Source organism: Grus americana, chromosome 3 (assembly GCF_028858705.1).
Source record: "Grus americana isolate bGruAme1 chromosome 3, bGruAme1.mat, whole genome shotgun sequence".
Taxonomy (NCBI): Eukaryota; Metazoa; Chordata; class Aves; order Gruiformes; family Gruidae; genus Grus; species Grus americana.
The window spans coordinates 109,632,274-109,657,090 of NC_072854.1; the positions used below are offsets into that span (position 1 = coordinate 109,632,274).

The following is a 24,817-nucleotide window of genomic DNA, read 5'->3' on the forward strand; positions in this document are numbered from 1 at the left end:
AAATCACAAGTCTACATGCATGCACACATATCTTTTAATGAAACAGTCCCATAACTTCTCAGATTAGGTGAAGTAAAAACGAAAAAGAAGATGACAGGCAGAGACATTATTTACACGCAGACATTGTTTGCAACCGTGTTGTTAAGCAGGAACCTTCACTTTCATCACTTGTATGAAAATCTGCCCAAAGGTGTCAACCTAAGGAAAACTGCAGTTCACACAGGAGGTCATCTGGGTTTGGGACCTACAAATATGGTCTTGCTTCAGAGTGTAGGTAGTGGTTTTCCAGTACCAGAGAGAGGAACTGAGACCTGGGAGATAATTTCTCCTGTGCTGTCCATAATGCTGCTGCTGACATTTGGACAGTGAGGAGGAGTAGGCCAGACTTGAATAGGAAGGAGAGAAAAGTCAGGCTTGGAATAAAGGTAAGATGGGATGCTGAGATGAAGGTCCAGAAATGTGTGAAAGATAACTAAGATAAGGTTCTGGAGGATTTGGGAAGAGGAATGCAACGCTGTGCTTAATGTAAAGCTGGGATGCGAGGAGGACCATTACAAAGGGAAGAGAAGACTGGGGGACAAAGAGTCACAGTAAATCAGCAAAGTAGAGCTAAAAAGAGCAACGGGCATGGAGGGACTTGGGATGAGAAGAAAGGATGCTGGAACAGCCACTGGCAGGAAAAATTATGGGTTCGTAGCCATCAGAACAGGCATCAAGATTTCATCTTTCCATCCGTGTCAGCAGTCATCTGTTAATCACTCCAGCAGAGATTTCAACTTTTCCGCAGATGTCTGGTGCATGAGGATCCATCACCTTGACGGACATAACCCTAAGAGTCTTACTAATCACCGTTATCTCAGCCTCAGAGCTCTGCAAGGTGGATCCACAGCCTCCAGCTGTGCCAGCCGTCCACTTTGGGGTGTCAGTTTGATAGTGCACAGTGGAATACGTTTCTGTGGTTGGTTTATAAAGCAACTGGAAAAACTACAAGCAAAAGATTTGATTTGGAACATTCGAAGCGTGCAAGGGAACAAATGCCCAACAATTAGGGGATGCCAGAGCTTGAGTCTGATGTGAAGCCTTAATTCACACGCCTTGTGCCTGCACAATCTGATGCCATCTTTAATAACATGCTGATACATATTAATAATAACATATTTGAATGTCAGCTGGTGTAAAGCTATACGGTTCCAGAGAAACAAAATGTTCACCCTTCAGTTGTTTATTTGGTGCATCATTTTTTGCGATATCATTTAAAACTGAAAGCTCAAACCCATAGGAAATTATCTTAAACTTGAATCTGCTTAAGGCTACGTACTAATCGCTGTTCTGACTGCAACACGGCACGTTTCTGAGACATACTACAAAGACATTTCTGTTATGAGGTAATCCAAAAAATCTAAGTTAAAATGATTAACTCACATAAAGTCTGATGTTTCACCTTCATTATTACACTATGAGCAATTACTAGGAATATGGCAGAGAATTTAAAATTGAATGCAAAGTGAGAAATTAACCATCCATGCACACCCCAGTTATTCAGTATGGCATTATATTTTAACAAGGTCTTTCCATTCTCTGGCAAGAGCCTATAAGTTATCTTTTTTTTTATTTCTTTGCATAAGACCTTATAATTGTATTTATTGAAATACAGTACAAAAGCAAGGAAATTTCATTTGATTGGAGCACAAACAGAAAGTGTAAGGTTACTCTTTAAAAAAAGATCATGTAGGACCCAGGCTCAAACTCAGATGGGAGTCTAGAAGAAGTTCTTGTTGGTGCAACTAAGACATTCACATTCAGTTGGGTCCCTAAATAGGTGAGCTATGCCAGGGAAGGCTATAATTATAACTCCCTGAGTCTGTCAGTCTTGCCTATATGGTAAGGTTGTTATGATATAAATGAAATTAATTAAAACCAGTATAACTCCCAGGTGGGAGTTATGCTGGGGAAAAAGACCAGATGTTCTCTGCACAGCTTTGGAGGACAGTGTAAGCTACCTCCAGCCAGCCCATGGTTTTACTCCGTGCATCGACAGGAGGAGTTGAGATGGTCAGACTGCACTGGTTCATGTATACCCGTGCGACGGCAGCAACACAGTGTGTCACACCCTTTATGGGGCCGTCACACTCACGCTGACACGCTCCATGTGTCTGGCTCCATTGCAGTCTCCACTACACCTCAACTCTTCAGGTTTAGCTCTGTTCCCTGTCACAGCTACATACTGCTGTAAGAGCAAACTGCACGCACAACCAAAACAATAAGGACCAACATATGAGAAAATCTGAATTAAATACAACTATTTCACTCCTTCTCCCACTGGTTCAACATCAAGCATCCAGGCAGTTTGTCATTGTCAGCATGCCCTGAGTTCCTCATGTTGGACAGCCATCAAGGGTCAGGGTCATGTTCAAGTCTCTTAAGCTTTTATGAGCCTGAGGAAGCTTCAACACTGTCTCTTTCCCTGTGTACAGGGAGGTGGTTTTTTCTTTCTTCCTTTTTTTTTTTTTTTTGGTTTTTAAAACACCTTTACAAAAACATGTAATGACTAGATTCCCCAGATTTCTTAATAAACTGTAAAACTACCTTTGCACATTGCCCATTGTTGATTTCTCACATCTTTAGTATTCTTTGGCTTTACACAAGAGACCCAGCCTCCTCCTCCTCTACCTCTGTTCTCCTGAGGTCTCTCCTTTGGAGCATGAGACCTCTCTCTTTTCTCTAAAATCACTGCAAGATCAATTTTTTATAACCTCTGCTCACCTTTGTCTCCCTGCTGAAAGACTTCTAATTAGCCTGCTTGGATGATCGAAGTCCTCTGTTGTCCTCAGTGCTCTACCTTTCGCAGTCATCGTTCAGACTTCACTGCAACCCTGGGTGAAATTATTTCATCTGTTGCTCTCTGTTCATCATAATGATAATGGAGTAATACTCTTCACTTAACATCACCCATGTATCACGAACCTTAATATCCGTAATAAACTTCAACACAGAGGAACAGATTTTGAGCTGCTTGGAATGGACTTTGCAGGAGCTGCCTGCAAAGCACTGTTCGACCCCTCTCCTCCTGGATTAGCTATCAAGCAGAAAAAATAGCCCTCAGAAGCATATGAATCTATACGAATGTTTTACACTACAGCACCAAACAGGCGAGTACTCCTTGGCTGCTCTGTGATGCACCCATCGCCATTCGGGGCATCCCGTGCTAGTTTTATCCAACCGCACAAAAAGGGAATTGAGACCCAGAACCTGGCCGAAAAATATTACATAAATGCAAGTTGTATTGTTAGGGTCCCTCGAGAAAACTATACGTATGCAACGGTGTATTTAAGTGCTTTGAGTCAAAGAGCTCCTAATAAGCAGGGACACAACCTACATCACAATGTGCAGCAATTTGAAATAAGAGCAAAAACAACTCTGAAACGTTATTTTGATTGATTTTTACGGAACACTAATGTAACACCTAAGCGCTCAGACGAAGGGAAGGAAAAACTCCACAAGTCAGGTGAGATCGCCCACAGAGAATTGCTTCACCTGATCACATCAATTTGCAGAGATTAATTGTATGGAAGGAGCCACACAGTGTTGAATTTCATGATAAATGGACACTATGACAGCAAACGATTTCCCCTAATGTTCCATCATGCTTCTCAACATTTGAAATTTAATTACTTGGAAAAAAAAATAAAAAATGCAAAAGCCATCAATACCCTCACCATCACACGGTATTTTCAACTTGAGAAGGCATTTCGTTTCACCGTAAAGAAAACTTCAGGTGTGAACCCAAGGGAGGCAGATCTCAGACATTATGACAATGTTGCTATAGCAATTATTTGTGGGAATGAGCATCAGTCGCATTTTAGCTCTCGAGCCTACTGCTCAGCTCATGCATGCTGTTCATAACCAGAATATAAACTGCCTGATGCTTATTGTATCCTAATAAGATTTGTAAATTACTTATAGTGATGTACTTCCAATAACTAGGAATGGAAGAATAGTTTTTCTTACTAATATTTAATCATGTTCAGGAAACCCCTTTATGTCTATGCATTCAGTGAGATATTTCAACTGCTCTTTTCTATGAAGTCAAAGTTATATAAATATATTCTAAAAGCAATCAATTACATTTTCTGAATTATTGTGCATAATACATTATTCAAATGGGGTCTGCTTTGAATAGCGGTTATTTAAGATCAGATTAATATTTGGAAGCAAAGGAAGAAGAACTTAGATCGAGATAAAATTTTATAACCATGCAGCATAAACGAGGGGTGTGAAAACGCGGTGTTCAAGTATTCTCAAAAGCCCAGGCAGCAGATAAAGCAGAAATATCTGAATCAATCACCCTTGCATGTATTTTGTCCATTTAATGCTACTTCACTGCTCAGCTAAACTAAATTTTCCTGGCTACATTCATTAAAAATAAATATAATTGTGCAACCCTTGTGATATTAACGGGCAGCTTCAGGCCTCAAATCAAAACCTCAGAGCCAACGCATCCCAGACTTTGGGAGGGTTTAGGTTTGAAGCTAGGTCCGTCTGGCAAAGCAATCTATGAACATAAAACTCACAGACACGGACAAGCTACCTCCGCAGACCAGGCCCTCCAGGGTGCTGAAGTCTCATACTCAGCCAGCTAGAAGCACTTTCGTCAACCTACTGTTCTTTAATCCCCAATTAATTTTATTAATTGATCTTATACTTTTAAAACTGCTTCAGCAGCCAGAACAAGATGGGTCCTAGGAACGTATAACGCTTAATTTCACAACGAAGTCTTTGGTAATGAAAGATCTGCCATGGTACAGAGTGCCCTACATAAACGAGGCCACGGGGGACCTGGCCATGTTCTGTATTTGCTTACCAAGATGACAAAACTTCTCACTAAACTCTGCCAGATGCACAGTGAGGCAGTTCTTCCACATTTCCTTCCGAGTACCTGCAGCCTATCGACTTAATATACATATATTTCAGCATGTCTTAATATTTTGCTTCAGCATAATGAAAACGTTTCAGCCTCCCTCCTTTGTTCTTTCCAGACTTCTTCTGCAGCAACGTCTGAATTAAAGGAGGTATAAAATATCTACTCATGCAAATTACACTCAGATATTTTTTTGGGGGAATGAAAATCCTAGCAAAAAACATATGTATAACTGAGCGCTCTCTGAGCAAAGCAATGATTTCTCTGGGTTTTTTTGTCTCAAAATAAAATCCACGAGCCCTTTCCAACACGTGAAAGTCATACATCTTAACTTCATCCATCAATGTGTGGAGTAGGCTAGCCACTCCCTGTAGTATTCTTATAGGTAACAGAGCAAAGCTATTTTCTGAAACGCACTTGACACTTGCTAATGCTCAGCCTGGAAGTACCTGCTTTGTTTTCAGTGCATACAGCCTGCCCTCTCAACCCTTGGCTTATTTATTTTAGTTTTTTTTAAAGCCCAAACAATAAACCAAGAGGTAACTGATACTCATAATTAGCAGTTGTGTACAGAGTTGCTCTTTAGCTTCCCTGCCCAATTCTCCACATCAAAAATAGATGAGGAGAGGATGAGGTTGACATTTAAAAGTACAGTTCTCTTGACGGACGACAGAAATACGGATATCTGCACAGTCCCAGGGGCTTTACTGACTGGGGAAAAGATGTCTAGGAAACTCATCTGTAACTCCCACCCCGTAATACGGGGGACACCCTGACACAGAAGAAGAAGGGAGCCTGACATCCTCCCCAGAAAGCTGGGACTAGGGAGGCCTGGGCCCTGCAGAGCTGAGGTAGCCTCTCCCCTGCCCCGGGACGCAGTCCGCGTTTTTGCTCTGAACTTGAACCCTGCTGATGTAATTCTTACTCCTTCTGCAATCTTGAAACCGAGCTCCTGGTTTCTTTATTAGCCACAACACCAGGTAGCTGTAATGCTGCAGACCCAAGCAAAAGCCTGCTGTCATGCCCTCTCCTATCCTGCCATTTACTTGTAAACACACAAAATCTCCAAATGCCCCCAGTCCCAGCTTTTTAAAACAACACAGAACTCGGACAATGCCTGTTTTCCAGGACTGCAATGAGAAATACACATTTTCCATTAGACGGCTGCTATTTGCCTAATTCATATGGGGTTTATCGCTGGAAAAACAAAGGAAATTAAAGCCTTCCCTGCAGCCTCAAATCCTTTTTTGGTCACGGATTTCCTTCAGGAGAAATGATCACCTTGGCGTGTATAGCTCCACACTTGCAGCTTTTTACAACGGCTTCCAATTAAAACAGCAGGACAGAGAGCGAACGGCCGGCTCCTTCCCCCTCAAACCTTCCACGCCCACGGCTCGGTTTTGCTCGAACAACGTCAGGACGGCTTTACGTGGAAAGCACCTCAAGGAAAAGGCGGGCGCTAACCCACCATGAAGAGAGGGCTGGTCTCCAAATGGGTAATCAGAGAGGAATAAGTATTTTGCTTCCTAAAGGCAGGACAGGGCAGGGGTCCCCGCCAGCGGCTCCCATCTGCTATTGAGCAGAGAGCACGGCAGCACCTCCCCACCGCACCTACTGCCGTCGCTCCTCCGTGACTCAACGGGGCACAGCGAATGCTGGCGGATGGGGTGTTTTCAGTGATTCTGCTCTGAAAGTTAAATCTGCCATTATAAGATTAAGTCAATTTGTACTTCGGGAAGGCTGTTATTCCCTGCATCAATTTAATAGGAGCGGACTGAGCGCTAGGCGGGTCTCACGTACACAGAAAACGTACGTACAGCGAGTGCCATCACCGCACGATGCCATAAATCATGTGTTCTGGTAACGCCGGAGCAAAGCCTCAAAGAGGTGATTATAATCCCCAAATGCTGACTTGGAGATGGCAGACTTCTCGCAACGGCATACGCAATTATAGTGAGCACTTGCAAAATTTATTCTCCATTAAACGTGTAGCATAAGTATCAATAAAGATCATTTGTCTTCTTTTCCTTTACTACCAATCTGACCTTGTTGTTAATAAAAGTAAGAAATAGCTTTTTTCATCAATACAGGAACACATGTAGATTGATATTTATCACTACACAGTCTGCTCAGAGCCTTTCTAGTTTTCTTTGAAGGATCGCAAATTATTCACAACACAGCGTGGTTTCTTCAGTGATCACATCTGATGCATTTTATACAACATCCTTGTTTTTGTATGTGATATCAAACCCTGTAAAACACATCATTTTATGGGGAACCTGAAATTGGATTCCTCTGCAACAGAACATTTCCTCCCTTGACTGTCTGCAGCACTTTATAAAATATTTATTGATAGGATGCCTAAAAATACACATAGACCAGCACAGCTTTAAGATGGATAACTATTTAGCAGCCATAGACTAGATTTCACACCACAGGGTTCTTATTAGGCATAGTTGCCTAGAAATCACACTTATTTTCTGACATATGATTATAAATATTTTCATTTAAAATGAATAACTCAGTTCACTGAACAGAAAGAATTATATAATTTTTACTTCTTCAAGGTTCCCCAGCAAAAGCTGTGCTCCAAAAAGATACGGAGGACCCAGGTGAACAACTCTGTGTCTTTCTGCCAATTTCTCTTTTATTTGAAAACAGAGTTTAATTACTCTTTTTGCGACACATATCGCATATTCCTGGTCGAGCTCCAGCACGAGATGCAGAGATGCCGCTTTGTGCCTGGCGTTTCCCAGCGCGACTTGGTGTGATGCTGAAAACCCCCATCCCCGGAACCCCCCTGGGCTTGGCTGCCTGTGTACGAACGAGCCGGGGCTCTTCTCCGAAACGCAAACAGCGAGGCAGCCCTCTTTCCCGGCTGATGAAGGCAGAGACAAACACGCTCTCGACTTCCCCAGGGAAACACGGCACCGTGTTTTGCACCAGCAATGGAGGCAGGCAGAGACGCGGCGGCGGCGGCGGCTGTCCCACCCCACGGTCACTTTCTGACCGGCTCCTGCCATGGCCACGTTGTGCACGTTTCCAGCGAAACGCTGAGAAATCACCCGCTGTTTCCACAGGTTTTGGTCCAACTGGCTTCCCCGAGTGCGGATGTCAAAGGAAAGCCGGCATCTGGACGCACGGCGAGAGGAGAGGGCACGGCCAGCGGTGCTCCCTCTCCGCCGCGAGCCCCTGCTATTTGGGAAGCTTTGCTTGCTGGGGAACGATCGCCACAATCCCCAGTTCTGTTGTGGATGCAGAGGGATTCATCCTCCTCTATTACTTATTAAAGTTACAAACCCCTTACCTTTCCATTATTGTACCTTTTTTTTTTTTTTTTTAATGGATAATGAATTCCCCTGTGATACAGGGATCCCCTCCCAACACTCAGGTTTTCCACCCTCTGTGGGGTTCATAGGTACCATCCATCCCTTATCAGACTGCAGCAGGCTGAGTCTGGCTCTACACCGTTTCTCAGGCTGTAATGTACTTTACAGAAAACATGCTCCGTATGCTAAAGACGCACCTTAATATTACACAACACAGGCAACTCGAGCATGCCTGCAATTAATTTGCTAGAATATGTTATTCACAAGCACATCTCTTGCAGCATATTTCACCGTATTCAAGGGACTACATAAAAGCCTGTTGTCCGCTGTCTGTAGGCGTACAATGCATCCATCTCATGCAAAACAACAGCGTTGCTTTCCTGAAAGCAATGGCTGGAGGAACTGAATACTACTGAGAATTTCTGCTTGATGAGTACAGCAATCTTAATTGAGACTTAATGCTTACTTTACCTGGTTAAGCACAGAGCAAACACCAGAGAAATTATTGTGAAACAAAAAACAACAGCAACAAAATGTTCAAAAGCTAATTAACAGTGGTTGAAACTTGCTCGGTTCAAACAATAACCTGCCCAAGCAACGGGCGTTTTCCAGCACAGCAACACTTAGCCTTGCAGATAAACCTTTGAACTCGCCGTGTTGTTTCAGGCACCCGAACCACTTATTAAGAAAGAATAATTTGAAAAAAAATGTAATCTTACCTGCAGAAGAGGAAAATGACTAAATTCCCTCATACACAGTGAACTAGAAAATAGGCAGAGTGAGCATGTGTGTGTTTGTGGGAGATTCTGCGTTTAATCCCTGCATTTCATAATGTTTAGAAAGATACAATCATCGTTTCACAGCTGCTTTCACGTAGGTCATTGCTGTATGACTCAAAACTTCATTAAAGTGTCAGTTCAAAGAATCTGGTAAATCTTTCCATATGGAAAGCTGTATTGAGCTTCAGATCAGATCCTAACTTCAAAATCTGCACTGCCTTTCCCACATCAAGAACGATCCAGTTCTGGAAGACGCCATGCACTGCATGCAATGGTTTTAACCTTGCCACTTTTACTTGCAAAGGACTATACACCTTTTAGAAGCACTAGAGATTCAGTAAACTCACCATTTCTATCCCAAGTCCAAGCATTTCAATCAACCCCCCTCCCACTTACGCAGCCATATGTGGCACAAAATAAAACTAATTTAAGTCCCCCTGTTTCATTTTACCTAGGGCAACCACCCATGATCTCCAAGAGCCTTTATTGTGCTTTAATTTTAGCCTCTCCTGCTCTGCCTGATCTGGTAAGAGAGCGACCTTGGCTTAGAGAAGCACGAGCTGCAATGCTTCAGTGCAGAGCTGAGAGCCGGGGCCAGTATTGGGTATACCCAAGAGAAAAACAGTACTTTCACGACAGCAGCAGCAGCTCAGCATTAAGACATAGACACACGCAAGCAATGAATACCCCTGATTATTCTAAATAAGAAAATTATCTGCAAAGTGGAATGCCAGAATCTCGGAAATATGTGCACGCAGACTTCATATCAGACATGGTATCTCATTTTCTTCAGCAATCAGGACCTCCTTTGAGGACCCATTCCATTTCTCATGGTGGTTGGTCTACTTTTCTCATTCCCTGTGTTTTTAGCTACTGGGGATAATAAGCGTATGGATTAATGACTTATTTTAATGTCATGTAACACTGGTAACATACATATAATGCAGTAACTGTGTAAGTAACTGTCTCTATAATCACTCTTTAAGGAATCACTATCTACAAGTCTGCCACTTTGCCTTTAAAAGTACAACCTTAACCTGTCAAAAACAAATTGGATTTTCATTAAAATACTGCAGGAGTTAAGCAAATAAGCTACAGAACCATGCCTTGCAACAAATGAATATTTCATGTCATAATTTATACTGTGGAGAACCAAAGTAGGAAGACATTTATGTAAAACAGGAACTTTCATTTTGTTTGGGGTTTTTTTCTAGTTTGGTTTGTTTTTTTTTCTTCTTCTTCTTTTCCTTTCCCAGAGAAATTCAGTGAAGCTTCAGAAATGCCAACACCTATAGCAATACCTACCAGGGGCCAAGCTATACTGGACACTGAAGAGATTATGGATGTTAACCATGACAAATAAGAATGCCTGTGTTTGACCTATGCCACTATTTCTGTTCATCACAGGACAACTATTAAAGCACAAGGATCTTTAAAAAAGAAAGGAGATGAAGGAATATTTTCCATTACCATGTAAAATGCACAGATGTTCACAAAGGCAAGAACCACTTTAATCAACTCCTTGAACGACAAAAGTGGCTTCAGCATTGTGCACCAACTCCTGTATCCAAGCCTGCTCTTTGTAATGAGTGCAATTTCCTCTCTAACAGCAGCATCTAATTTCTCGTTTTCATTAAAGGTTCAACATTCTTAAATGAAAGACAATTAAAATAATTTCAAAATCAAACAGCAAAAAGCCAGAATTGCTTTACAAGCAAACTCTTCTGCTAATTGCTCTTTAAATTCATCTCCCACTTCTGCTCCCCTCCCACAATGTCAACTGAATTTAAGTAGAAGTTTTCAGAAGCAAGGATGAATTCCTCTGCATTCCACTAACTCCATTTTTAGGTCTTACTGGGCATTGGTCCTACTGCTGCCAGCGGGAATTTTGCTTGGATAAAGACCGACAGATCTACCAGCCTCTGTTATCCTCACGAGGTTCTGCAAAAGTTCAGATCATTGAGAGGCGCCCCTAGATTAGGATTATTTGGTCAGTCGTTCCGCTATTACTGAAACATCTTCTTAAATAAATGGACTGTTGCTAACAGGCCACTTTGGCAGAAAACATGGTTATTCTAGATAATGACACAGTTCATGTACAGAAATATTTCTCAGTTAATGGATGTCCTCCTTGGGATGACTATGAAAGGCCACCCCAGAGGTCACGAGACACTGTCAGGGCCAAGCATTCTTTGTCAACATTTTGAAACACAGGTATAGAGAACTGGAACATATCAGGTAGCCTTTGTTACCCCTCAGAATGTTTTACTCTTGTTACTATAATAAACACAAAATGGTGATGACTTTTAAAAAACGCCGACACTGAAAAAGGCATTGGCAACTTGAAAATTGCTGGTGTTAGGAAAGAAGCATCTGAAAAATGTTCAATAACAAGAATCTAGCTTATGCTCTGTCAGTAACTAGTAATGCAAGTCCTCATTACGGTATGTAACTATGTTTATGCTTCTGTTTTGTACTCATAATTTGTTCGGGTCTTGCTATATTAAAACAATGCCTAGTGAAATGATAGAAAAATAAAATAGAAAAATATGTTCACTCTTCAACATTCCTAAACAACTAATTTAAAGGGCCAAATGAGCAGCGCTGGGCATTTTTTCCTGCCTAAAGGCTTCTAGTACATATCTACTGCTGGAAAGGCCCATCTCAAACTGTAACGCTAGAGAAGAACTTCAGAAACAGATTGGACTTTACGACCCAGAAATTCTTTTTCAGTCTTAGGTTTTCAGCTTAGGTAACTATGAATAAGTTCCTCTGTGGGTGAGCGAACCACTATGAGTTTGTGTTTAAAATTTGTGTCTTGAGCTAGACTTCCCTGCCTTCAGCCAGGGGTGTCTCTTAACTGAATTGAAATTTTGCTAGCTGGAAAAGGCTATGACATTTCTGCCATGCCAGTGATGGGTGGACACTCTTTCTATATACACTGGAAGATTCAACAAAGCCATTTATTTCTGGTTTAGAAATAGCAAGGCTAAATTTGTTCGACGGCCAGTATTTGTACCTGATAGACTCTCCCTCTCCCCAAAAGCAAACAGGCAATAAAAAAAAATGCAAGCACTGATCTAGGCAAGCAAATCATCACCTGTAACTTCCCCAAGGCGGAAAAAAAAAAAGGAGGGGGGGAAGGTTTTTTTCCCCTCACCACAGGGTTTTGCTATGTAAGGCCAAGTTCACGCCAGAGAGCTCTCCAGCCTGCACCACGAACTCCCTCCCAGTTTAACTCCCAGTCCTGCTGCTGTTTTAGCATGGAGGCAGATGCCAGAACATCAGCAAGCACCCACTCCTCTTTCTGGCAACTGCTGGTTTTGTGGCGTTGTGCCTGACCACATTATCAACACACACCTCAGAACGCCACCTCCTCCAGGTACTCTCACAGACATATAGCTTCCATAGGCTCTTCCAACCGTAAATCTGTTGATGGCCTGCAGCAAAACTGGCCCAGGCCTCGTTCTCTTCCAACTTCCTCCTTTCTTTTCGACTAACACTTTAGGGCTCTTTAATCACAGAATACCACAAAGCTTTTGCAACACTACCAACGCGCTATCCTCCTTCACATCCAGAAAACCTAAATCCCACAGTAATAAGCTTTTCAGACCTTTTTTCACAAAGAAGTCTTTTATCAAAAAGGTTTTAAGACCTTGCTAAGCTATACATGTTCCAGTCTACCTGGCATCACTTCCTTTGCAATGTTATTTTGACACGGAAAATGGGCTTTATGAAATTAAGGGCTCCAACAGTCTAGTTGCACATTTCAGGTTCTACCACATAATTTTCACATTTAATGTAAACAGTTCCTAAAGGCTACATTGGGTGAGCAAAGTGGAAGGGATACCCATTTTATTAAACCTGGTAAAACCATAGCTAAAACCTGACTTCATTTTAAAATCCCCAAACTCTCTCTCCCCCAATGCCTTATGGTTATTGATGCATCTCAGAAGCCACACACTGAAAACGGTTTCTAATGCATCTTCTAATGGCTGGTTGAAATACACGTACAGATATAAGAAACCACTTTTAATGAGCATCATCTTTTCAATTCTCTAGTTGAATGGATCTCTTGATATTGGAAACTTTGGATCTCAGTTGCTTTATTTTGAGCTTTTGCATGCTCAGCTGTGATAGCAAGCTGGCCTCTTCTGCTGCCCATTTATTCACAGAGAAGAAACCTCCCTTTTGTGAAATACCCCATCAGGCAACTTTTCTAACATTGCTTCCTGCAGCACAACAGCACGTGGGAGATAAATGCCAGATGTAATGCGAACATCACCTGAAATGATCCCACCTTGTCCTACCTCTGTCTTCTCTGGTGAACTTTGGCATCAACCAACTGCATGTTCAGCTACTTACCAGTTAGGCTGCTTTCCCTCCTCCCCAAACCAGCCCCATCCACACCTGCTTAGCTTCTTTCTTGTTATGGCTTTGGGAAAACACAGTGTCTAAGAGTGCTCTCCAGCATCACTACAGCCCTTCCTGGGGACGAACACAACTCCTGTGCTTTCCAGATCTTATCTGTTTAATCCTGCATGTTAGTAAATCTCACTGTGACACGGAGATGGACAGTAATCGTAAAGGAACGTGTGCTGTAACCCATGGATGGGGTCAAAGCCTGCCTGCATCTACGCTCTATGCAGTGCTTGCTGGAAGTGAAGTTTCCATAAATGTGGAACAAGATGAAAATAAAACTTCCCTGTTGCCTACTGCAGCCCAAATCCTCTCTCTGTGCACCCATGTGTTACCCTTGCTTCTTTGGCACTGGTGTTCACGTATCCTCCTCATGTCTCAAAGCACCACAAGAATAAACTGTAAAGTGTCTGGAAAGATTTTTTTTTTTTCTCTTTCTGGAAGGTTAAGATGCCCCATTCTTCTTAGGTTTTTGGTTTGTTTTTTTTTAAAGGGGCTACAGGAGTTTTCAAGGCTGGTTTCCCAATCACTGGCTCATACAAGAAATGGTTTAACTTTTACAATTTATTTAATTCTCTCTTCCACCACTTCCAAGACATTAACCAGTGTTTACTACTCTGTTTTACAGAATGCTCTTGAGGACGGTATCGATATCCTCAGGTTAGGGGTAGCATGTCTGTCCAAAGAAGATTCTCTGCCTGAAATCAGATTACTTAACTACAGCCTTTTCCCTTTGTACCAGGGCTCAGAGCTACCTATGATCATTCTCAAATACATAAGCTGTCCTCCGCAGCTGAATCGCTGCAGAAAAAAATGGGAGATTACGTATCAAATATTTTTACAACTCTGCCTGAGTATGAAGAGGCACACACAGATACTCACTGCACAAAAGGGTCTCGTTTTGAAGGAGAAGCTGCCAATTAGCTGTCCCCACAAGGCTAATTTATAACTCTCTGTGACTTCCACAGCTGTAGCCCACGGCTGCACGCAAGATTCAAAGTACCTGCTGAGGGACGAATCCTTTCAGAGACTTTTCACTTTGTTGTTCTGAATAACCCTTCATCCGTTTTCTAAGCACAAAAGCACACCAGCGTGTGACCTTGGGAAGGGTGTCTTCTTCACGGGCATGGCGTGCAAAGGCAGGAATCAAAGCGGGTAGGCTTGCAAGATCCTGGTGGCAGATGGATGGTTATAGCGTATCGGACGCTTTGTTTTAAAAATATACTGAAGGCAGGCTGTTGCACTGAGATCCCTTCCCCTTTCTACTGACACGGCTCTAAGCGGGATTACTGCACATGAGCTACTGGCCCAATGCGCAATTCCAGAGGAGCAGGAACGGAGTAGGGACAGATGCAATGGTGCCCCTCTGAATTTTCAGCCAGCAAGCAATAAGAGATACAAGAAGCAAATATTGCTCCAAGTCATTTCAGGGGGGGTGCTGGTTCTGAAATCTGAGTGTAACACTCAGTCTTCCACTGTAAATGAGGTTAAAAAATAGAAGAAGAGCAGCAGAGACAGTTACAAGACTCTTATTTTGAGATTTTAATTTGCATGAAATTGATGGTAAGGAGAGCACCACTGTTTCCTGATTTGACCTCTGAAGTGTGAGATAAACAAAACTTCCCTGACAAAGACTACAATCTCAACTCTGAAAATGTATTTGGTAGCCAGTCAGCCACCTGCTTCATACAGACAATCTAATAAAATTAGAGATCCTTGGAATGAAGCCAGAGTTTTGCTCAGTTCAGCATCCAGACCTGGCCGGCTCCTTCAGCCGGAGAGATTGTGGATTGGGCACGCACACCACGCTTACAGCCCAAACTCAGGCCACCAGCACAAGGAGGAGCGTTGGCGGTTGGATCACAGATGCCACCCCCGTCCATGTGCTACGGTAGTGTTCCCTGCTGAAACTCCTCTTCTTTTTTTGGAGACTGAGAGCACCTGCTGACCGGAGCATCCTTTCTGGTATTTCAGAGCCAGAACAGCTCACGTGGAAATCAGATCCAGCAACTTACGCAGTTACTAACATTTCCATTACGTCTATATGGATTTACAAAGAAAAAAAAATACTTTTCTTGACTGCTGACCTCACTAATCGCCACAGACCCGAGGACCATATTTGGTGGCAGTGTCTAACTTGTAGGACCACCCTCTGAGGCCACTCGGAGACAAAACTCAGCATATGTAGTGTTTTCCTTAACTCCCACTCCCCATTATTTTGCAAGGGTCGCTGGATAGTCCTGCCTTTCCTTTCTTCCAGGAATATCCTTCCCCTCTCCTGGTTATCGGCAGTAATACAACAGAGCATACATCCATGCAAAACCATTCAGAGGAGGAAGAAACGCCACCTCCAAATTAACAAACTTTCACTGGAAGAAAAAGTCCACCCAACCCCAAAGAAGTAGCTTACTGAATCATTAACCTATTTCAGGTCATACGCATACATGCAAAACACTAAATCTGGGTAATAACTCAAATATCACCTGGAAAATGCAAGAAATAGAAAGATTAGACATTTTCTAACATATTTAATTATTAGACTGTCAACTTTAACGCTCAGGATAATTTCAACGCAAGACACAATTTCTTTGTCATTCCTAATGCCCTCTATTAGATTGATTTGCTGTTCTGGGACACTCGTACCGGAGGAAAAGCCCGACAGAGAATATTCATGGGAAAAGATTTATCCTTAATATCTGAATATAATGGCACTAAAGGTTTAGTATAAGACCCTGTGAAATAATAAAAGACAGTTTGCAAAGCTCACCACGAATTGAATGTGGGTTAGCTAAATGGTGACACAAACTTTCTCCAAAGCACCAGAATAATGTGATTAATAACTGTTTTGCCCAAATCTTGCTTGGATCCTCAAATTCACCTAAAGCCTAGAAATTATCTGGCGTATTCATAAATGAATGAGGAATGTGAAGTTCCCAGACATTGATGAAGGAACAGGAGTTTCTACATTCAAGCTAGGAATACAGGTAATTCTGCACTCATATACTGATTTGGCAAGGGAGCGGGGCCAGCAAGCCCGGGACCCACACCACCAAGCCCTCACCCATCGGGATGCGCTGGGCTAAAAGAGCTGCAGACCCTAGTCAGGCTCTGAATAATGCTGGTTTCCACGTTGTGAGAGAACATTGTTTAACCAACATTCTCCACAGCTTCAGCTGTTCTTACTCTAGTTATCAACATGGGTAAGGCAACGTCTTTCCATTTTGCTCTCTGTAGCTCATCAGTAGTACAGGCGTATGTCTCGCACTAATAGTCTGATAAACAACTGAAGCTGCTTATAGTTCATTCAAGGGGAATAATGTTATTTTCCGGGGTCATCTTATTATTTAGTAATCTCAAGATGGTTCTGTCTAATTAATCACAGTAAATGAGAATCTTCTCTTGGAAATGAAATGAATTACAGTTGAGCTAGGCTTTCAATGGGAATTAGTCACTTCCCACTGTATTTTTAGATCATTCACCCAGGTTACCTTTGGTTGCTTTATTTCCAGGTACAACAATACCTGCAGTTGAAAAACTGACTATAATCCCTGAAGCAGTATGGATACCGGGCTATAAAAAGAATAACATAAAGTCTACTAGAGCAGTCAAGTCAGTCTCGGCACAATGCAAGGCAGGAGCAAGGGTCACGGATCAGCTGCCAGAGCTCCTCATCGTGCGGTGGCTGCACACTGGAAGAACGATCCCGCTGTCATAAAAGCTGCTGCTCTTTCCTGCTTCAGATAAATCACCTACACAGCAATGGGGAACAGATACTGCAGACTGTTTGGACACAAGAAAATTGTCTCAAACTTTTTCAGGACTAGGTTGACCATCTCATTCGCCTATTTTAGACTGCCAGGAAACAAAGATTAGACAAAGTGACGGATACGTTCCTATGGGCTTAAAAGTTGCTATTATTTCCTTTGTAACCATCTGCCGCACAAAAACAGTGAGATTTGAATGTCAGTCTGTATCATTTCTGCCTCACACATCATCACCAGTAACCCTGAAGGAGTATTTTGCAAAGGTCGCCTTTGTAGCCTTTTCAGACGTCTCCGCTACCACTTTACTTACGTTATTCCCTACGCATCCCCAGCAGAAAGGGGAATTATGCAGCAATAGAAATTTTCTGCACAGGTAAAGCGAAGGGTTAGGGCTGGTAAAGATAACAATTGTCAGTGTAGCTTACGGAAAAGCGTGGGGTCTTACTTTGTAAGGTAAAAAATGATGCAACTGGCAATTTAGCACTTACAATACAGGCAGAAAGAAAGAAATTACGCTGATGCTCTCTTAGCTGTTTCCTGCGCCCTGACCCCTGCAAGAGTTAGCAGAAACGTCCTCCTGTCTGTTAAGTTAGCTAGAATACTTTCAATAAACAGAAAGAGGAGTAACAGAAAGTCTCTCCTGTAAAGTCTCTTCCTAACCAAAACGGAACAAGACGACCACAATCCAACACGCACTGGCCGTGCCAGGGGACTCCTGTGGAGATCCCTCACTGGGCCAGGCTGAGTTTAAACCCATTTAGAGGACACAAACCGTGTTTCTTGGGGCTAAGCCTAAAGATGAATAAGGGCGCAGTGCCCTAGCGCTGTGCCCTTTATGCCTAGGACGAGAGGAGAGTTATTTCTGGCACTGATGCGACGTGTGCTGAAATCGGTTGCCGCTGCTCACGTGGGATGCGGCAGTTCCGCAGACGCAGTTGTCGGCGAGGGCCCGGGGCTGCTCAGGCTGTTCGGTGCAGATGGACATCCTCTATGAAACCACAAGCTACATTTTTAGCTTGGCTTTGCAAACCGCTGTGAAGCTGGCATGGGCCGGGGGAAGCGAGCTTGCCCAGGAAACGGCGGTTGACGTTGACCACAACCTCGCAGAACATATTTGCATTTGGGAGTGGAGCTTACCGGAGTGGATTTTTTTTACTGGCCTGCTGTGATGTTGGCTGCGTGGTCTCCCACCCTCTCCTCGCTGCCACCTTGCTGCTCTGAAACGCGACCGAGGTTCGTTCTTTGTCAAACTCTGTTGTGCTCCGTTCCTCAGCTCCCCCATCTTTGGTGCCTTACTGACATTTAAATACCGGTATTTAAATATACCTGTGTTATATGTAAAGTAAAATTGTGACTCTTCATTTGCTGTCATATCCCTGTTACTAAGCAAATGAGCATATTTTTATATGCTTTACTCCTAAGGGCCATGTAAACTTCATTTTTGCTTCTACTGTTACAACATACTCCACACAAATAATGCACATTTGCTCATTTTCTATGTACTCTGTGGACACCACATTTCTAAAAGACCCTTTCGTCATGCAAGATAAAGCAGGTGAAAACCAAAAGCCATTCTCCACCTCTTCGATGCAGCTGTGCCCCGGGTGTATATTCTGCTTTGAGGGAGCTGTAAAAACCGGTAGTGGTCACAATGCAGACACGCAGCCCCGGACTCTAATCACCCTTTTCCTGACACAGAACTTGCTCACCAACTTTGCTGACTTACCGGTTTTGGTTAACAGCTCAAATAACCTCCTAGACAAATTTTGAAAATCCAACAAACCCCCTGAACAGCTAAGGTGAAGCAGCACTAAAGAACAACACAGAAAAGCAAAGCATCTCCCCCAGCCTCCGGTGCGGAATAATATAACAGCAGCATACGTGATGGCCTCACAGCGAGAGTGAACTAGCAAGGGAGATTTGAAAATAGGTAGGTAAAGGGAATAAAAGAAATCAGAAGAACTACAAGAAAGAAAAAAACAAATACAAAACTTGTGGAAACGTCAAGAAAACACTTTTTTACTTTACGTAGTTTAGTTTTTATCGGTTTGCAGCCATACCGCAGCCAATTTAGAGAAACCAGCAAACAAGACGCTGACATTATTGTGACCGAGAAATGGAATTTACTCTGTGCTAAAGCCCGCAACTTGCTGCATCCATTTCTGGATGGGTGCCAAAAACATGCGGCCAGGCTCAAACCAGAAGGTGCTCCAAGGTCCTGGGTGTTACAGGCTGTCTGCGTGAGAAACACCTTACCACCTGAAAGCTTCCCAGCTCTTCGCTGGTGAGTCATCGTTTAGTTCATGAGACGGAATTTAAAATGAATCCTTTTGGGGAAAATACCATCTCGTGCATTTTCCACTTCACTTCTGATATACTTTTAGCAACAATCAACCAAGAGATAGCTAGGTTTTAGAAATCAATTCATATGTCCTCACTTACTTGGACTTCATACTCTGTGCTATTCAGACTTCTTCCAGCGATAACATGTCAGTGACATTAAAGTCAATGACAAAACTTCCACGCTGGCAAAATTTCACCCTGAAGCCACTTTTTTTTGGAAACCCACCCACACGGATGCACAAGACTAATCTGTGTGCCCACAATGCCCAGTTTTCCTGCACATGCAAAACATACTTCCTAATCCCTGGCCTTTCCACTTTTTTTTTTTTAAAGTTTGCATGGATTTTTTCCCTTATGCAGTTGAATGCATTAGTAGAGAAAAAAAAAAAAAGGAACAAAAAAAAGAAAAAGCGGTATTTCTTGCTAGTAGCAAGCTGGATATATGAGCACAGAACAAAAATTTGACCTCCTTTGCAGTGTTCCATGAAAAACCAGCCAGCCACGGCACAGGGGCTGCACAGAAACAGTCCCAACAGGTATTTCTTTGGAGGAACTACGGATGAGTAACTGCGAGGGTTCCATCGGCTGCCTGGTGACGTACAGTCACTCCACACCCTTTCAAAAAGCCGTTGACTATAAGTTTTGCCCCCGACCCTTACTCTGCCTCACCTCCGTATGGTACTTAGATTGGAGGTATTACCCAAAGTTTCACCCAAAAGGATTGCAAGATATGATCTGAAAACAAAGGATTAGCCCTACTTAACTGCGTGTGACTATATAGCTAAATCTAATTATGTGTCCCACAGGGAAAAATAAAGTACCATTCAGATGTAGACAAACATAAAAAGAGAGAAGGAATGCAGGAAAGCATAGAAAAATACTGTAGTCATTCAAGCTACCCCACAAGAGCAACCTCTCATGCTTTTGTTGGACTCTTCCTGGATTGGCTGCTTAGAGCAGCTTGCAAGAGCAGGACAAACTACCCTATGGATGGAAAAACCACGTCAGAAATGTAGAAACAAAGAGGGAACAAGGGAACCAGAAATCCAGAGTTGCTACTGGCTGAATGTGCTAAACAAGTGTAAAATTAATTTCTGTGTCAGAAAAGCTGATCAGTTAGTAGCTGGAAAAAAAAACTTAGCTAATTTGTAAGAATTAGTAACATTGAAACAAATAGAAGGACTAGACTTTACATTAATATATACGACTAAAAATAATGATAAAATATTTAAGCTATTGAAAGTGTCAACCAAAAAGTTATGAAAACCATTTACTGTTTATCAGCAAGTTCCAACTGTAAAGCTTCTCCTTGGCTAAGACTGAATTTGACGATTTCTTTAGGTACGCACAACCCAACCAAGCTGTAACACCATCTCGAACAGTGCGAAGACACAGAGAGCTCTAAGGAGAGGAAACGACTGATGTAAGCAGCGGCAATGGGGGACCCAAGGCAGAGGGGTGTCACCAGAGTGAGAGATCCTTTCACGATACAGAGCTGCCCTAGTTTACATGGCCGCTGAAAAAAAAAAAAACCCACTATGATTTTCAGCAGCTGTGAAGAGACAGAGGACAGATGAACAGGAGGTGGCCCAAGATCTCCCAGAGGATATATCCCACTTGGATTGCAGCAGGTTAGATCACTCCCTCACCTGTGTCACCAAACTATGCCCATGACTGTATTTTTGTTAAAGCATCTACCTGGCACAGAAGCAAGTTCACAGGAACGTGGTTTTTATTTTGAAGCATCAGTATTTTTGTCTTTTCTGTGCACCTGTGTTCTTTGGTTCTCCACGCGGGTACCTTTCATAAGGGCAACAAGAGATGGCTGAACCTCCTCTGCATTTCCTCCTCACAGTAAAGCCATGCTGACAACTCTTAACTTGTTATGTCATCTCCAATGCACAAGGTCAGAAAACAAATCCTCGCACTGTGACTGGGATTTCTTGCTAAATCAGCATTACTCGAAGACATAAAGTGCAGTTGAGTTTTTAAACATTGTCCTTAGGCTGTTTGTCTCCTCTGGATTCCTGTTGAATACTGATTTTGGATTTAAAGGTCCAGCTGCCCATCTCATCAGGTTGCCCTGGTGTATACAAACTTTGACTGATTAATGCGTTATTTTAAACGCGCAGATACCTCAAGGACTAAAGAACATGGACAACATGAACTTTTCTTCTCTTGCTTTATGCCATAAGGTCTTTGATGAAACTATACCTTTACAGAAATACAGGCTTGCCCTTCAAGACAAAACCACCAACCAGATTTTTGTGTGTACTTCATTTTTCAGACCGATCTAAGGCAAATCTGCCTAGCCTTAGTTATAATCAATCTTAAAATATCCAAAAAAAAAATCACTTAATTTTAAACTTGAGACCACATGTTGGTTTTTGAGATATGATTCATAACTCTAGCAGACCTTATATTAAGCGAATGGAATTCATTTTGTAGATGTTATCTGGATGCATGTCTCCACAGGTGAGCTACCATCCAGGCAGGTTTAATGGACAATTCCTCAGGCTGCCCTGGCAATTACTCCCATGCTGACCTGGAAGGATCATTAATATTAGGGAGTCGAGAGGCAATTCAATTTCCACTCTGGCTCAGCCCTAACCTTCTTCTAAGTAGATGCTGTCAGCTGTGTCAAATTATATATGATGCCTAGGTGATGTGGAAGAGTATTAGGAACAGAGCTGGGACTGACAAACTCAATTCGTAAAGTTTTCAGCCTGAACTTGAACAGTGGCCTAAGATACCAACAGGCCAAAACCATTTGGCGTGGGAAAACTCTACCACCCACCCAAAATATTTTTTGGAAGGGTAAGATGCTACGGGAAGAGCAAAACCAGGTACGGATTAGTCCAGGGCGGTAAGAGGAGAGCTGCTTTATAGAATCGCATATTAAGACATTTAAATGCATACATGAAAAAAATAATGCTTAATGGCAGAACTTTGAGGAAGCCCAGCTAACAAATGCAAACAGGATTACACAATATACCCGGTGCACCAAAGGCACAAAGCTTTGATCCTCAGCCCCACGACTGCAGTCAAAAAAAATTAAGATAGCTCGGATCCAATTCAGCAGGTAACCTTTTCACAATCAAGAAAAAAAAGCCCCCCCCCCCAAAGCATAAGTCAACACCCTGGTTACAACCTGTAAACCCGGATAAATCTGAACAACCATCTCCCCCACTTTATTATCCTCTGATTCATCGGAAAGGAAACAACGTATCCGAAAAGCTCTTGCCCTTTACTTTCTATCTAACGAAGGGAAAAACAGGCATTTACGTACAGAGAGAAGCTGCTGGTTGCTCTCTTTAAAAGCCCTTTACCCCTTTTGGCAACCCTCGCCCTCTCCTTCGTCTTTGCTCACTATCGCGATACACCCGTCCCACCTGGTGCCAGCCCTGGCTTTGCCAGCAGAATTCCCATGGTGCACGTAGGCGCGACACTGCCACGGCATTTTAACTCTTCTTGGGGAGAATAAGGTGCGAGAAAAGACCCCACTCCTCCCCAAGGGAGCTCGGCGCTCTCACACAAACGCATACCTTTCTGCCTGTTTTGGGGTAACAGGGAAAGCTTTATAACCCATGCTCTTTTAAATTAGATGCTTTGGAGGTTTGTTATTTAAAGATAGGTAAATCAATCAATCAATCAATCAATAAAGAAATAAATGCAAGACCTTGATCTTTGATGTTAGAAACGAGCAAATAAACAATCAGTCTTTTAAAAATACACAAACACTTTCATTGTCATAAACATGCAGCGATTTACCCTCCCCCAAAAGATCAGAATGAACTCCTTTAAAAATGAAGCTTATTTGCGTTATACATCAGGAAATATTAGTCAATCAGATATAATCATTCATTTGTATGCAATTTTTCTTATCAAAACATGCATATAACTCACAGGAATTCCAGTTGTGCAAATGTTCACTGAAAAAAAACCAAATCAAAACAAATACACACACACGTACACACACATACACGCATATTCTGAGCCAAAATGAAAAGCATGCATGGTCAGGGTTTAAGCATCATTTAAGCCAAAATTATTGCTAGATTATTAAAAAGAAAGCAGCCTGGCAACTATTTGGAGCAGTTTTTATTCATGCTTTTATTTGATTCTTCTCAATTTTCCTTTCCTTTATACTCATTTGTAGCAAACATGCTAAAACCATCTCTATTGTTTAAAAAAGCAGAAGAGAAAAAGCAGAAGCATCCATGCTCTGGGTACCAAAGCGTTATTTTCTTGGAGCAGAAAAGAAAAAAGAAAAAAACAAAAAACAATTTAAAAGCTTTTTTATATTTAAAACAGATATCGTGCAGAAATTTGATCTTAATATTAATGACATGCAATCTCCAAGGAGACATATTCTAATTTAAAAAAAAAAAAAAGTCATTTTCAGTAATCGGTGCAAATGCCTTTTTTTTTTTTTTCTTTCTCCTTTCTCCTCCTTGCTGTCAGACTAATGGTATCTTAAACCCTGCATGCTGCAGTGCTTCGCCTGTGCTCTGCATCGCCTGTGAGAGAAGAAGCTACCTGAGAGTTTTCACAGTGCCATCTCATATCCATGTCTGCCTGGCTACCCTGCGTGCTTACGGCTTTTTTTTTTTTTCCCCCCCTTTCTTTCTGTCTGTCTGTCTGTCTTTCTTTCCTCCCCCCCCCCCCTTAATTCTTAATGGAAATCCTAGGAAATTTAGTCCATCCTCTGAAATCAATACTGGTGACAGGCTCGCTCCCTGCCTCCGCGGGAGAGGAGGATGATAAATTGCCTGCGCATCAGCCCGGCCTATCGCTGCCCGGCACACGGGCGGCGGCGGCGGCGGCGGCGGCGGGGAGAGACGGGGCCCGCCGCCACGTGCCGCCGCCAAGCCAATGGCCGCGCCCGGCCGCGCGGGGCGGCGCGCAGCGGGGGGGGGGGCCGTGCTGCGGGGGGGGGGGGGGGGTACGGTGCTGCGGGGGGAGGTACCGTGCGCCGGGGGGCGGTGCTGTGCTGCTGGGGGGGGGGGGGTGCGTGTGTGTGCCGTGCTGCGGGGGGGGTACCGTGCTCCGGTGGGGGGTACCGTGCTCCGGTGGGGGTACCGTGCTGCGGGGGGGTGGGCATGCCGAGGAGCGGGTGGGGGGGAGTGCTGTGCAGCGGAGGGGTGCCGCCGGGACCGGCGCTGCGGAACGGAACGGAACGGAGCGGGCACCGCCCCGCCCGCCGCGGTGGGGAGGGGGGAGAGAGAGGGAGGGAGCGCGGATGCCCCCCGCCCCCTCGCACTG

At 43.1% G+C, this 24,817-nt stretch overlaps 1 protein-coding gene across 26 annotated transcripts in view; it reads right to left on the reverse strand.

The window, feature by feature from the left end:
- The window catches only part of NRXN1 (neurexin 1), a 735,823-nt gene that overhangs the window by 31,500 nt on the left and 679,506 nt on the right, over positions 1–24,817 (reverse strand). Inside the window, exon 1 of one of the 26 annotated variants that reach the window (XM_054820736.1) lies at positions 24,092–24,360. The exons of 24 other annotated variants lie outside the window; for them this stretch is intronic. In XM_054820736.1, the coding sequence (XP_054676711.1) occupies positions 24,092–24,124 (33 nt within the window). In that variant the 5' untranslated portion in view covers positions 24,125–24,360. Of the gene's footprint in view, positions 1–24,091; positions 24,361–24,817 lie in introns of those variants that run through there. One more of the 26 variants, XM_054820737.1, reaches the window with a different exon arrangement.